General features: G+C 37.4%; 1 protein-coding gene across 1 annotated transcript in view; it reads left to right on the top strand.

The window, feature by feature from the left end:
* SP4 (Sp4 transcription factor) overlaps window positions 1-15,232 on the top strand; it is an 82,271-nt gene that overhangs the window by 49,534 nt on the left and 17,505 nt on the right. The window contains exon 5 of the mRNA XM_070369753.1: window positions 3,545-3,744. Coding sequence (XP_070225854.1) covers window positions 3,545-3,744 — 200 coding nt within the window. The remainder of the gene's footprint in view (window positions 1-3,544; window positions 3,745-15,232) is intronic.

The raw sequence follows: 15,232 nt of genomic DNA, 5'->3' as shown, positions 1-15,232 counted from the left end.
TCCCCCTATGTAGATCTGTGCTTCTCTTTGTGGTATTTTTATTATACATAGATATTGCAAGTGTTACATACCCCACAATACATTGTTATAATTATTGATTTATATAAATTTATCTTTTAAAGAAGTCGAGGAAAATGAGCATGTATATATTGCTTTTGCTATGTTAACTTTATCATTTCTGGTTCTCTTTATTTATTCCCTTGAATTTGAGGTCATTTCCTTATAGCTCAATATGGCTTTGCTCCCGCCCACCTCCTTTGTGCTGTGTTTGGCAACTATGTTGCATATGTTGTGTTTCTCAATAGGCTTGACAATACATTTCATATATACTGTTTATTTATAAAATTGCTTTTTAAATCAAGTGAGAAGAAACATACACTTACACTGTCCTTTATAATTACATAATTACCTTTGCTAGAGCACTTTTGTTTCTTTATATATATTTGAATTATTTGTTGGTTTCACTTGCTTTCAGCTTAAGGAACTTTTAATATTTCTTGCAAAGCAAGTCTGTTGGTAACAAATTCTCTTAGTTTTTGGTTTGTCTGGGAATATCTTTATTTCACCTTCATTTTTGAAAGATAACTTTGCTGGATATAGAATTCTAGTTTGAGGCTTTCTGGTTTTATGTGTGTGTTTGTTTTTTGTACTTTGACAATGTTTTCTCACTACCTTCTGACTTCCATTGTTTCTGCTGAGAAGCCAGCATTTAATCTTTCTTGCTGTTCAAGATTTTGTCCTTGTCTTCAGGTTTCAGTGCTTTTAGTGTACAATGTCTATTTGTGGATCTCTACCTTTATCCTACCTGCAGTTTGTTGAGCTTCCTGAAAGTACGCTGCTGCTGCTAAGTCGCTTCAGTCGTGTCCAACTCTGTGCGACCCCAGAGACAGCAGCCCACCAGCCTCCCCATCCCTGGGATTCTCCAGGCAAGAACACTGGAGTGGGTTGCTATTTTCTTCTCCAATGCATGAAAGTGAAAAGTGAAAGAGAAGTCGCTCAGTCGTGTCCGACTCTGAGGGACCCCATGGACTGCAGCCTACCAGGCTCCTCCGTCCATGGGATTTTCCAGGCAAGAGTACTGGAGTGGGGTGCTGTTGCCTTCTCTGTTCTGAAAGTATAGATTAATGTTTTTCATAAGTTTTCAGCTGTTATCTCTTTTAATATTTTTTCTGCTTCATCACCTATTCCACTTTCTCCTCTTCTCTCCTCAAAAAAAATGACATATTTGTCATTCATATGTTGGTGTCTCTCATTTCTCTGACATTGTTTATTCTTTGTTCTGTCTCTTGTCTGTTTTTCAGATTGATTACATAATCCCTATGAACTGCCTTCAGTTTCACTATTTCTTCCTTCTCTTGAGTCCCTCTTGTGAATTTTTCATTTCAGTTTTACCTTTTATCTCAAGAATTTCTCATTGGTTCTTTAAAAAATAGTTTCTAGCTCTTTATTGATATTCTCTGTTTGATGTGAAATTGTCATTATACCTTGCTTTTCTGCTTTAATCGTAATATTCTTTACTTCTTTGAACATACTCATAATGGCTACTTCGAAGTCTTATTAAATTTGGTGTCTCTCACAGGCACTTTCTCTTGCCTGCTTTTTTGCTCATGTAAAGGTCATGTTTTCTTTCTTTGTGACTTTTGGAGTCTCATAATTTTTGTTGGAAACTTAAAGTTGAAATAATATATTGTAGCAACTTTTAGTACTGCCCTCTGTCCTCCTCCTGCCCCTGGCTTGTTATTGTTGTTTGATTGTTTCTTTAGTGACTCGGAGAAGGCAGTGGCACCCCACTCCAGTACTCTTGCCTGAAAATCCATGGACAGAGGAGCCTGGTGGGCTGCAGTCCATGGGGTCGCTAAGAGTCGGACACGACTGAGCGACTTCACTTTCACTTTTCTCTTTCATGCATTGGAGAAGGAAATGGCAACCCACTCCAGTATTCTTGCATGGAGAATCCCAGGGATGGGGGAGCCTGGTGGGCTGCCGTCTATAGGGTCACACAGAGTCGGACACTACTGAAGCAACTTAGCATTAGTGACTAGCTGAATTATTCTTGTGAAACACTCCCCCCCGCAAAATATGAATCATCTTGTTCCTTAGTTACCCTGGAATGACAGCGGTTTGGGTATGGGTCTTTTGGGGTGTCTCCTTCCCTGACCGCACCCAACTGTTCAGCTCCACTGATTGTTGTTTTTAATAATGCCCTGAAGCATATATTGCTACACAGACTGATCCAGTCAAAGTTTAAAAGGGCAAGCATTAGGTCTGTATCTGAAATTTATTTTGATCTGTAGGGCTTCTTCCAGCTACCTCTATTCCTCAGTTTTTCCTGGCAGCATAACAGTCTGCAGTTTAGCTTACTTCACCAACATGCCTATTAGTTTCCTCCCTGTCTTTTCTGTTTTTAAGAGCATCTTTAGACCTTTCCACACTCAGTTGTAAATGAAATCAGTTTCTTGGGAAGAGATTTGGAGCCTGATGTTTTATGGTATGCTCTCCTTCTGGCCAAAATCTGTGTCATGGTTGTTGAACTGCGGTAGTGGGACAGTGGCACATTTCTCCCTATGCATTCCATGCACCAAGAGATGAGCACTTGGGAACAGGGAGATCAGTAGTAGCCTCAGATTTTATATCTTGCCAGGCTTGGAACCTCTGATTTATGAACTACATATGAACTGGGTCTAGTGTAATCTGGACTTCAGTGTTTTCATCGCGCTTTATCCAAGGTCCAGCCTGTGTCTCAGGAATTGAAATTGGGTGGAAGAAGGTTGTTCCTCATCTGTTAGCCACACTCACCTGAAACTTAGCCTCAGCAGCAGGTAGATAGAGGAATACTGATGACCTGCCTGTGTTGAGGTGATAACCCACCAACTGGAAGGTGGGAGCAGAGGGAATAATAGTGTTGTTGATTGCACCGGTCTATAGTGTTTCTCTGTCAAGGCAGGTGGAAGGAGGAGGGAGGGACAGCATGAGTATTGGTTCAGATACAACAGACTCTCACTCTTCTTACCAAATTCTATTTGGTTTTTGTGAATCAATGTTTCTTTATTTGTTGTATACTCATAGGGCCATTTCCAGAGATTGTAAATAGTATTTGCTTTGTTTGTTATCATTTTCACTAGTTTCACTGGGTAATAGGTCCACGGAGCTCTTCACGCTGTTTTTATTGGAAGTGAAACTCTGAACCTACACTTTTAAATGAGGATTACCATATCTTGCTGTTTTAGAGAAGAATGTTCACATGTCTTGAAAAGCTTAAAGATTTTTTCCCAGGGGAGGAAGCTACTCGGAAATGAACAGGAATTCCGTGGCAGAACATAGAATTCTCTAAAATTAACATGTTTTCATTGCACTTTCGAGTTTATTCCACAACCTTTTTTCTTTAATTGAAATTTTTCTGATTTTTAACAGTAGTTGTGACATCGTGATTTAAAAAACCCATTTAGAAAGCATCATTTAATTACCTTGATTCCCTTTTATTTTTCCTTAATTATAAGCATGACATTTGGAAGTGTAATTAATGTTTGTTTTTTGTTTTTGATAGAGGCAGTAATGAACCAGGAAAAAAGAAACAGCATATCTGTCATATTGAAGGATGTGGAAAAGTTTATGGCAAAACCTCTCACCTACGAGCACATCTTCGCTGGCATACTGGAGAAAGACCTTTTATATGCAACTGGATGTTTTGTGGCAAAAGATTCACAAGGAGTGATGAGCTTCAGAGACATAGAAGAACTCATACAGGTTAGTTGGTTTATTTTAGGTCTTGTTACTTCTTTCCTCAATGCTTAGATGAAACTTTTAGTGACAGTGAGCTATGAAATTGAAAATACAAAAATTAAAGAGAGATCATTCATTTTAGTGATTAAATGAAAGATGTTTAAGATCAAAACTTTTTACCTTATTTCTGAGATATATTTTATGCTATTTCTTGTAAGGTTTATCAGGATAATTTAAAGGACTTGGAATTTATTCCATTTATCTTTTTTTTCTTAGTCGAACTGACACATATTACTTATTGTCAGTTTAAATTAAAAGAGAGTTGAATTACCATCTTATTGGTGATCTTAATTAGTTTTTTTATAATCCAGATAATTGAGTGAAGCATCAAGACCCATATGACAAATACCTACTTAAACTCTTTCAAAAGTGACAGCTATTAACATGTTGTTTTTTAACAAAACAAGTCATATAAAGTTAACATCATCTCTGTCCTACCTCCCAAAGACAACAGCTACCATGAATTTAAAGTGTAAGTTTTTAGTATAGTTTTAATACTCTTACGTATTTTGTTCATGGATATATATATATATATATATATATATATGAAATACTGTTTTGTGTGTTCTGTAAAACTTTATGTAAATGATATATTACTGTATCATAATTTCACTTACGTTTTGTAATCTGTCCAAGTTCATATCAAACACAAATACATGTATGTGTTTGAATACATGTCTGTTTGTTTTAACTGCTGTGTAGTATTGTATCACAACTTCACTACACTGTGTAGTCCAGTCCCCACACTCTTTGGATGACTTCGAGTTTGTTTTTTGCTGTCACGGACTTTACTGCTTTGAACATACAGTGGCCATGTACAAGAAGTAGAATTACTGGATCTTAGAGAATGTGTATATTTGATTTTGCTAGATAAACACTGGAGTCTCCAAAGTAGCTATTGCCATCTCTGTTACTCTCTAGGGATTGATCAAGAGTTTTCACTGTGCTGTGTATTCACCAGTACTCAGTAGCTTCAGGTTTTGAAAGCTTTTGAATGATTTTGTATTTTTTATTTATTTATTTTTTTAAATTTTATTTTATTTTTAAACTTTACATAAGCATTTTGATATTTGGCAAAACTGAATGATTTTTTAAATTGGCATTCTTCCTGATTATAGTGAGATGAAGCATCTCTTCATATGTTTATTGGTCATTTATCTTTTGTTTTCTGCTCTTTTTTATTGTTTTCCTTTTTCTTACTGATTTATATTTTGCAAAAGGCTTTCACATACTGCTAGTTATTATCTTGGTGCCATCTTTTGTCATATGAAAGTTTTACATTTTTATTTAGTCAAATATAGCAATATGTAAATGTATCCCTTTTACTTTTTTTATGAAATTTTCTTATATCCCAAGATCATAAAGTTTTTAAAAACATTTTCTTCTTATTGGCTTTAAGGTTTTCTTTTCATAAATTTGATCTTTTATTAGCCTAGAATATTTTTGATGATTTCCTAAAAAGGAAATATAATTCTATTTTTATTCTATGTGGAAAGCCATTTTTTGAATAATTCAGTTCTTTCTTCATTGATTTGTAATGGAATTTCTCTCATATATTGATGTTCCATTTAAGAATGGCTCAGTTTCTGGATCCTCTGTTTTATCTATTTGTCTCTTCCTATAGCAATACTATACTGTTTTAATAGAAGCTTGTATTAAGTCATGATATGTTGGTTAGTTTTCCCTTTTTGGGGGCATGTAACAGTGATATGCTGTATTTAGAACATGTATAGTTTTATTTTTGGGACTCTATTTAATTATTGAAAAAAGCAATGATTTGGTTAGGTTTTTTTCAATTAGATGTTAACAGTTAACTTGAATCAAGGTATATAAAGGACGAAAGGGGAACTGGAACTGACATTTATTGATCAGCTACTGAATATCAAATGTTTCAAAAAAATCATCTCATTTGATTCTAACAAAAGCGTTGTAAGCTAGAAGTTGGCTCTGTTTTATATATCAGAATATAATCTCAGAGAAGAAATAATGATTGCTAGATTTCTTTGAAGTGATAAGTAAAAATTACTTAGTTTGATATGCACACAAGTTAGTAATACAGATGAGTCTTAGTGTAATGGCTCAATCACTGAGTTAGCATTATATTAAAAATAAGACTTTTAATTAAAGTTTTAAAAGCTTTCTGTAGTATATTGCACTGGGGTTTCTAATGCCACCTCACCTTTCATATTGGCAAATGTATTGTGATTAAAAATTTAAACTGATAGCAATATTGATATCTGTATAGAAAAATACTCTGCCAGAATTACTGGATGTAGTATTTCCACCCTGGCTTAGCAATGGGACAGATTAAAGAAGCTGAGAAACTTTGGAACCTTTCACATTGTGATTTCATCATTTTTGAGAAACAAGGATTTTCTCAAGTTCCTTTCTATTGTACATCCATACGCATACAGATTATACAAGATTAATTTATTGAAGAATTTAAATATTTACTTCAAAAGATTTAATGATTTGTAGGCATAATTTCTTTCTTTTTTTTTTTCCTACTTCTTTGGAGGCATAATTTCTTTTTTTAAATGGTTCCTATCATTATCATCTTCTAATAACTTGAACAATTCAGAATTTAATGTACTTAAAGTTTATTTTCAGTATTTCAAACATCTTGAATACATCATTCATGGAATTTTTTATTTAAACATGTTATTTTGAAAAATGTTTGACTTAGCATCAGATACTTACTATTTTTAAGGACATAATATCAGTAATTTTTACTCTGTTTATTAAAGTTGTTGAAAAGAATATGAAACGATATCTTTTGAAATAAATTAGTATTGATTAAGCATTCAACGTGTTAAGCTAAAAACCTTGGTTTTTCATAGCAAGAACAGTGTTTTATTTAATACCCAGCCAGTGCACTAAGTAGAAACTCAGTCATCACCTTACTGTAAATGAATAAATTGAGTTATCTGTTTTCACTGCCGAGAAATAATGAATTTTTTTTTTTGCTTTCTGTAAAATTAAAAATTTTCCAAATGATTCATACATATGGAATTTTAAAAAATCAGATCGTTGGGGTAGAATGGATACGTGTGTATGTATAGCTGAGTCCCTTTGCTGTTCACCTGAAAGTTAATTGGCTATATCAATACAAAAAAAAACCTTGAAAAAAATGGGTTCATGTAGAAAAGCTTCAGTTGTTAATCCAAGTCTCTCCCCACCACCCCATTCTGCTCCCTGGAGTAAATCATGTGTTTTAACTGTTTCTGCATTCTTTTTTATTAATCCTATGATGGCTCAATGTATCTATAAATATGCTTATACTATTATTTATTGATATATCAATATTAAACACTACTGACTTCGTGCAGTGAGAGTTAAGAATTTACCTCACAGATGGCCAGTAGGCACATAAAAAACTGCTCAATGTTGCTGATCATCAGGGAAATGCAAATCAAAACCACCTCACTGTGAGAATGGCTATCATTAAAAAGAACACAAGGAAAAACATGTTGGTGAGGATGTGGAGAAAAGGGAACCCTTTTGTGTACTCTTGGTGGCAATGTAAATTGGTACAGCCACTCTGGAAAATAGCATGGAGGTTTCAAAAAACTAGAAATAGAATTGCCATGCGATTCAGCAATTCCACTCCTGGGTATATATGTTCTGGGGAAAAGAAACAACACTAATTTGAAAAGATGCATGCACCCCAGTGTTCATATCAGCATGATTTACACTTACCTAGAAATGGAAGCAACCTAACTGTCTATCAATACGTGGCGTGAAATAAAGATCAATACTGTATGATATCACTTATAAGTGGAATGTAAAATATACAACAAGTGAATATTTTTTTAAAAAAGAAACAGACTCACAGGTATAGAGAACAAACTAGTGGTTAAGAATAGGGAAAGGGAAGGGGGTAGATACAATTTAGGGGTAGGAGATTAAGAGGTACAAACTATTAGGTATAAAATAAGTTACAGGAATATACCATACAACACAAGAAGTATCACCAATATTTTGTAATAACTATAAATGAAGTGTAACCTTAACAATAGTGAATCACTGTATTATGCTCCTATATAACTTATATAATATTGTACATCAATATACTTCTATTTTAAAAAAGGGACACTAAGTTACAAACTGTCAGAAATCAACACTCCTCCCAAAATAATTTACCTCACCTTATACCATCAGTGACTTTGAATCTTTTCTTCAATTGCGTGTAGGCCAAATGTTGTATCATGACACACCACTCTGTAATAGCGTGTTGCCATGCCTCTCCTTCAGTTTCTGTCTCTTCCACCTTTTAACTTCTCTCACCTAAACTTTTACTCTCTCGTCTTTCTCTTGATGTTAAAATGCTTACATTTTCTTTAATATCCACTGCCTGTTTTATATAGCTTAGTTCTTAACATTGAAAATTAATAATTATGGTTATGTAATGGACTGTGATTATACGGGTTACATGTTGTTTCCTGTGTATTTTTTTTTTTTTGCCAAGATTCACATTGCCTTCTTCCCCCTTGCATTGGTTAACTTTATCACCTCCTCTTGTTATTTTAACTTTTCAAGAGATATCAACTCCATCCAGTTTCTCCTTATTCGTGGAGGTCTCCAACTTTCTGATCAAACACTGATTGATTTCTCTCTAGGACTGCTGCACAGCTATAATCCTGAAACCTTTCTTCCCTGCTCTGTTGGTTTGGATCTAGTATTCTCAAGATCTTACATACTCAGTTTTCTCAGTTTATTCCCTTTGTTCCTGGAAAACATTCTGAAATGCTTCTTATAAAAAAGCATCAGTTCAGTTCAGTTCAGTCACTCAGTCGTGTCCTACTCTTTGTGACCCCATGAATTGCAACACGCCAGGCCTCCCTGTCCGTCACCAACTCCAAGAGTTCACTCAGACTCACGTCCATCGAGTCAGTGATGCCATCCAGCCATGTCATCCTCTGTCGTCCCCTTCTCCTCCTGCCCCCACTCCCTCCCAGCATCAGAGTCTTGAACAATGAGTCAGCTCTTCACGTGAGGTGGCCAAAGTACTGGACTTTCAGCTTCAGGATCATTCCCTCCAAAGAAATCCCAGGGCTGATCTCCTTCAGAATGGACTGGTTGGAGCTCCTTGCGGTCCAAGGGACTCTCAAGAGTCTTCTCCAACACCACAGTTCAAAAGCATCCATTCTTAGGCCCTCAGCCTTCTTCACAATCCAACTCTCACATCCATACATGACCACAGGAAAAACCATAGCCTTGACTAGATGAACCTTTGTTGACAAAGTAATGTCTCTGCTTTTCAATATGTTGTCTAGGTTGGTCATAACTTTCCTCCCAGGGAGTAAGCGTCTTTTAATTTCATGGCTGCAATCACCATCTGCAGTGATTTTGGAGCCCAAAAACATAAAGTCTGACATTGTTTCCACTGTTTCCCCATCTATTTCCCATGAAGTGATGGGACCAGATGCCATGATCTTCGTTTTCTGAATGTTGAGCTTTAAGCCAACTTTTTCACTCTTCACTTTCATCAAGAGGCTCTTTAGTTCGTCTTCACTTTCTGCCATAAGGGTGGTGTCATCTGCATATCTGAGGTTATTGATATTTCTCCCGGCAATCTTGATTCCAGCTTGTGCTTCTTCCAGCCCAGTGTTTCTCATGATGTACTCTGCATAGAAGTTAAATAAGCAGGGTGACAATATACAGCCTTGACATACTCCTTTTCCTATTTGGAACCAGTCTGTTGTTCCATGTCCAGTTCTAACTCTTGCTTCCTGACCTGCATACAGGTTTCTCAAGAGGCAGGTCAGGTGGTCTGGTATTCCCATCTCTTGAAGAATTTTCCACAGTTATTGTGATCCACACAGTCAAAGGCTTTGGCATAGGCAATAAAGCAGAAATAGATGTTCTTCTGGAACTCTCTTGCTTTTTCCATGATTCATCAGATGTTGGCAATTTGATCTCTGGTTCCTCTGCCTTTTCTAAAACCAGCTTGAACATCTGAAAGTTCACAGTTCACATATTGCTGAAGCCTGGCTTGGAGAATTTTGAGCATTGCTTTACTAGCGTGTGAGATGAGTGCATTTATGCGGTAGTTTGAGCATTCTTTGGCATTACCTTTCTTTGGGATTGGAATGAAAACTGACCTTTTCCAGTCCTGTGGCCACTGCTGAGTTTTCCAAATTTGCTGGCATATTGAGGGCAGCACTTTCACGGCATCGTCTTTCAGGATTTGAAATAGCTCAACTGGAATTCCATCACCTCCACTAGCTTTGTTCGTACTGATGTTTTCTAAGGCCCACTTGATTTCACATTCCAGGATGTCTGGCTCTAGGTGAGTGAGCACACCATCGTGATTATCTGAGTTGTGAAGATCTTTTTTGTACAGTTCTTCTGTGTATCCTTGCTACCTCTTCTTAATATCTTCTGCTTCTGTTAGGTCCATACCATTTCTGTCCTTTATCGAGCCCATCTTTGCATGAAATGTTCCCTTGGTATCTCTAATTTTCTTGACAAGATCTCTAGTCTTTCCCATTCTGTTGTTTTCCTCTATTTCTTTGCATTGATCATTGAGGAAGGCTTTCTTATCTCTTCTTGCTATTCTTTGGAACTCTGCATTCATATGCTTATATCTTTCCTTTTCTCCTTTGCTTTTCGCTTCTCTTCTTTTCACAGCTATTTGTAAGGCCTCCTCAGACAGCCATTTTGCTTTTTTGCATTTCTTTTCCATGCAGATGGTCTTGATCCCTGTCTGCTGTACAGTGTTACGAACCTCCGTCCATAGATCATCAGGCACTCTATCTATCAGCTCTAGTCCCTTAAATCTACTTCTCACTTCCACTGTATAATCATAAGGCATTTGATTTAAGTCATACCTGAATGGTCTAGTGGTTTTCCCTACTTTCTTCAATTTTAAGTCTGAATTTGGTAATAAGGAGTTCATGATCTGAACCACAGTCAGCTCCTGGTCTTGTTTTTGTTGACTGTATAGAGTTTCTCCCTCTTTGGCTGCAAAGAATATAATCAATCTGATTTCGGTGTTGACTATCTGGTGATGTCCATGTGTAGAGTCTGGTGATGTCCATGTGTAGAGTCTTCTTTTGTGTTGTTGGAAGAGGGTGTTTGCTATGACCAGTGCATTTTCTTGGCAAAACTCTACTAGTCTTTGCCCTGCTTCATTCCGTATTCCAAGGCCAAATTTGCCTGTTACTCCAGGTATTTCTTGACTTCCTACTTTTGCATTCCAGTCCCCTGTAATGAAAAGGACATCTTTTTTGGGTGTTAGTACTAAAAGGTCTTGTAGGTCTTCATAGAACCATTCAGCTTCAGCTTCTTCAGCATTAGTGGTTGGGGCATAGACTTGGATTACTGTGATTGAATGGTTTGCCTTGGAAATGAACAGAGATCATTCTGTTGTTTTTGAGACTGCATCCAAGTACTGCATTTGGGACTCTTTTGTTGACCATGATGACTACTCCATGGTCTGACACACTGTGGTCCACTGGAGAAGGGAATGGCAAACCACTTTAGTATTCTTGCCTTGAGAACCCCATGAACAGTATGAAAAGGCAAAATGATGGGATACTGAAAGAGGAACTCCCCAGGTCAGTAGGTGCCCAATATGCTTCTGGAAATCAGTGGAGAAATAACTCCAGAAAGAATGAAGGGATGGAACCAAAGCAAAAACAATACCCAGTTGTGGATGTGGCTGGTGATAGAAGCAAAGTCTGATGCTATAAAGAGCAATATTGCATAGGATCCTGGAATGTCATGTCCTTGAATCAAGGCAAATTGGAAGTGGTCAAACAGGAGATGGTAAGAGTGAACGTCGACATTTTAGGAATCAGCGAATAAAATGGACTGGAATGGGTGAGTTTAACTCAGATGACCATTATATCTACTAATGCGGGCAGGAATCCCTTAGAAGAAACAGAGTAGCCATCATGGTCAACAAAAAGGCATAGGGAAGTAAATTTGTTTGAAAATGCCTTTACTTTTGCTTTTCAACTTAATTGATAGTTTGGCTAACACAGAATTCTAGGCTGAAAACTGTATTTTCTTGAAGCATTAATGGCACTGCTGTATTGTCTTCTTGCAACTGTTTTACTAATAATAAGTTACTGTTACTCATATTTTTTGGTAGGTGACCTAATTTTTCCCCACTAGCTTTTAAGAGCTTAAACTTTTTATTTTTAAATAATTCTGTATTTACAGAGGAGTTGCAAAAATAGTAGAGAGAATTCGCAAATACCCTTCATCTCATTTCAGTTCAGTTCAGTTGCTCAGTCATGTCCGACTCTTTGCGACCCCGTGAATTGCATCACGCCAGGCCTCCCTGTCCATCAACAACTCCCGGAGTTCATACAAACTCACGTCCATCGAGTAGGTGATGCCATCCAGCCATCTCATCCTCTGTCGTCGCCTTCTCCTCCTGTCCCCAATCCCTCCCAGCATCAGGGTCTTTTCCAGTGAGTTAACTCTTCGCGTGAGGTGGCCAAAGTATTTAAGTTTCAGCCTCAGCATCATCTAGCTTCCTTTATTGCTAACGCCTACCGTAATACAGTGTTAAGAAATTAACGTTGGTACAGGTCTACCAATTAAACTACAGGCTTCCCCAGAAATATACTTTTTCTCTTGCAGGAGTCAGTCCAGAGTACCACATTGCATTTATTGTCACAGACCTTTACTCCTGAAGTCTGTGAAATTTCTTTTATTTTTCCCCTGGTCTTTTTCTTACCTTGACATTTTAAAGTAAATTGAGGTGTCTTGTAGAATGTCCCTCAATTTGGGTTTGCCTGATATTTTCTCATGATTAGACTGAAGTTATGAATTGTCTGTGCCTAATTGCATCATATTAGGGAATACATGATGTCAATATGTCTTATTATTGGTGATGTTAATATTAATGAGTTAGTTAAGATAGAACTTGCTAGGTATATCCACTGTAAAGTTTTTCTTTTTTCCTTTCCACGTTTTGTTTATTAGAAGCAAGTGACTAAGTCCATTCAGTATTCAGGGGGAAAATCTATTAAGCTCCATAACCTAGAGGGAAGCACATCAAAGAATTTGTGGACTTAACCATAGTAGTTAGTAAATATGTTGGAGACTATTCTTTGAGTCTACACAAATGTCCTGTTTTTTTTTCTTTAAAAAAAAATACTATTTTCACTTTTAGCATTCCTCATTGTATCTTGCCTGAAGATACAATGTAATGTTCTGTGTGATGTTACTGTGATGTGCTAAAGATCATTTTCTATTCCCCTCACTGTTCCTATAATTTTTAGTTGTGCCTCTTGTGTAATGAAAATTTATACTTTCTTCCCCAATGATTTGTTTATTCCATCATTTATTTTTACCACTTTGGTATGGGTGGAAGTTCATGACATTGTACAGGAGACAGGGAGCAAGACCATCCCCAAGAAAAAGAAATGCAAACAAACAAAATGGCTGGCTAAGCAGGCCTTCCAAAATATGTGAAAAGAAGAGAAGCAAAAAGCAAAGGAGAAAAGGAAAGATACATCCATTTGAATGCAAAGTTCCAAAGAATAGTAAGAAGAGATAAGAAAGCCTTCCTCAGTAATCAGTGCAAAGAAATAGAGGAAAACAATAGAATGGGAAAGACTAGAGATCTCTTCAAGGAAATTAAAGATACCAAGGGAACATTTTATGCAGAAATTAAAGATACCAAGGGAACATTTTATGCAAAAATGGGCTCAATAAAGTACAGAAATGGTATGGACCTCACAGAAGCAGAGGATATTAAGAAGAGGTGGGAAGAATACACAGAAGAACTGTACAAAAAAGATCACGGTGGTGTGCTCACTCACCTAGAGCCAGAGATCCTAGAATGTGAAGTCAAATGGGCCTCAGGAACCATCTCTGCGAACAAAGCTAGTGGAGCTGATGGAATTCCAGGTATCCTAAAGATGATGCTGTGAAAGTGCTTCACTCAATATGCCAGCAAATTTGGAAAACTCAGCAGTGGCCACAGGACTGGGAAAGGTCCATTTTCATTCCAATCCCAAAGAAAGGCAATGCCAAAGAATGCTCAAACTACTACACAATTACACTCATTTCACATACTAGTAAAGTAAAATTCTCCATCCAGGCTTCAACAGTATGTGAACAGTGAACTTCCATATGTTCAAGCTGGTTTTAGAAAAGGCAGAAGAACCAGAGATCAAATGGCCAACATCTGCTGGATCATCAAAAAAGCAACAGAGTTCTAGAAAGACATCTATTCTGCTTTGTTGACTATGCCAAAGGCTTTATCTGTGTGGGTCACCACAAACTATGGAAGATTCTCAGAGATGGAAATACCAGGCCCCCTGACCTGCCTCTTGAGAAACCTGTATGCAGGTCAGGAAGCAACAGTTAGAACTGGACATGGAACAACAGACTGGTTCCAAATAGGAAAAGGAGTTCGTCAAGGCTGTATATTGTCACCCTGCTTATTTAACTTCTATGCAGAATCAATCATGAGAACCGCTGGGCTGGAGGAAGCACAAGCTGGAATCAAGATTGCCGGGAGAAATATCAATAACCTCAGATATGCAGATGACACCACCCTTATGGCAGAAAGTGAAGACGAACTAAAGAGCCTCTTGATGAAAGTGAAGAGTGAAAAAGTTGGCTTAAAGCTCAACATTCAGAAAACTAAGATCATGACATCTGGTCCCATCACTTCATGGGAAATTGATGGGCAAACAGTGGAAACAGTGGCTGACTTTATTTTGAGGTGCTCCAAAATCACTGCAGATGGTGACTGCAGCCATGAAATTAAAAGATGCTTACTCCTTGGAAGGAAAGTTACGACCAACCTAGACAGCACATTAAAAAGCAGAGACATTACTTTGCCAACAAATGTCCGTCTAATCAAAGCTTTGGTTTTTCCTGTAGTCATGTATGGATGTGAGAGTTGGACTATAAAGAAAGCTGAGCGTCAAAGAATGGATGCCTTTGAACTGTGGTATTGGAGAAGACTCTTGAGAGTCCCTTGGACTGCAAGGAGATCCAACCAGTCCATCCTAAAGGAAATCAGTCCTGTGTGTTCATTGGAAGGATTGATGTTGAAGTTGAAACTCCAGTCCTTTGGCCACCTGATGCAAAGAGCTGACTCATTTGAAAAGACCCTGATGCTGGGGAAGATTGAGGGCAGGAGGAGAAGGGGACGACAGAGAATGAGTTGGTTGGATGGCATCACCGACTCAATGGACATGGGTTTGGGTCGTCTCCGGGAGTTGGTGATGGACAGGGAGGCCTGGCGTGCTGCAGTTCATGGGGTTGGAAAGAGTCGGACATGGCTGAGCGATTGAACTGATGAAAGTGAAAGAGGAGAGTGAAAAAACTGGCTTAAAGCTCAGCATTCAGAAACTAAGATCATGGCATCTGGTCCCATCACTTCATGGCAAATAGATGGGGAAACAATGAGAGGCCTTATTTTCTTGGGCTCCAAAATTGCTCTTGATAGTGACTGCAGCCATGAAATTAAAAG

The sequence above is a fragment of the Bos mutus genome, chromosome 4, assembly GCF_027580195.1.
Source record: "Bos mutus isolate GX-2022 chromosome 4, NWIPB_WYAK_1.1, whole genome shotgun sequence".
NCBI classification, from domain to species: domain Eukaryota; kingdom Metazoa; phylum Chordata; class Mammalia; order Artiodactyla; family Bovidae; genus Bos; species Bos mutus.
This window is presented reverse-complemented; position numbering and strand designations above follow the sequence as displayed.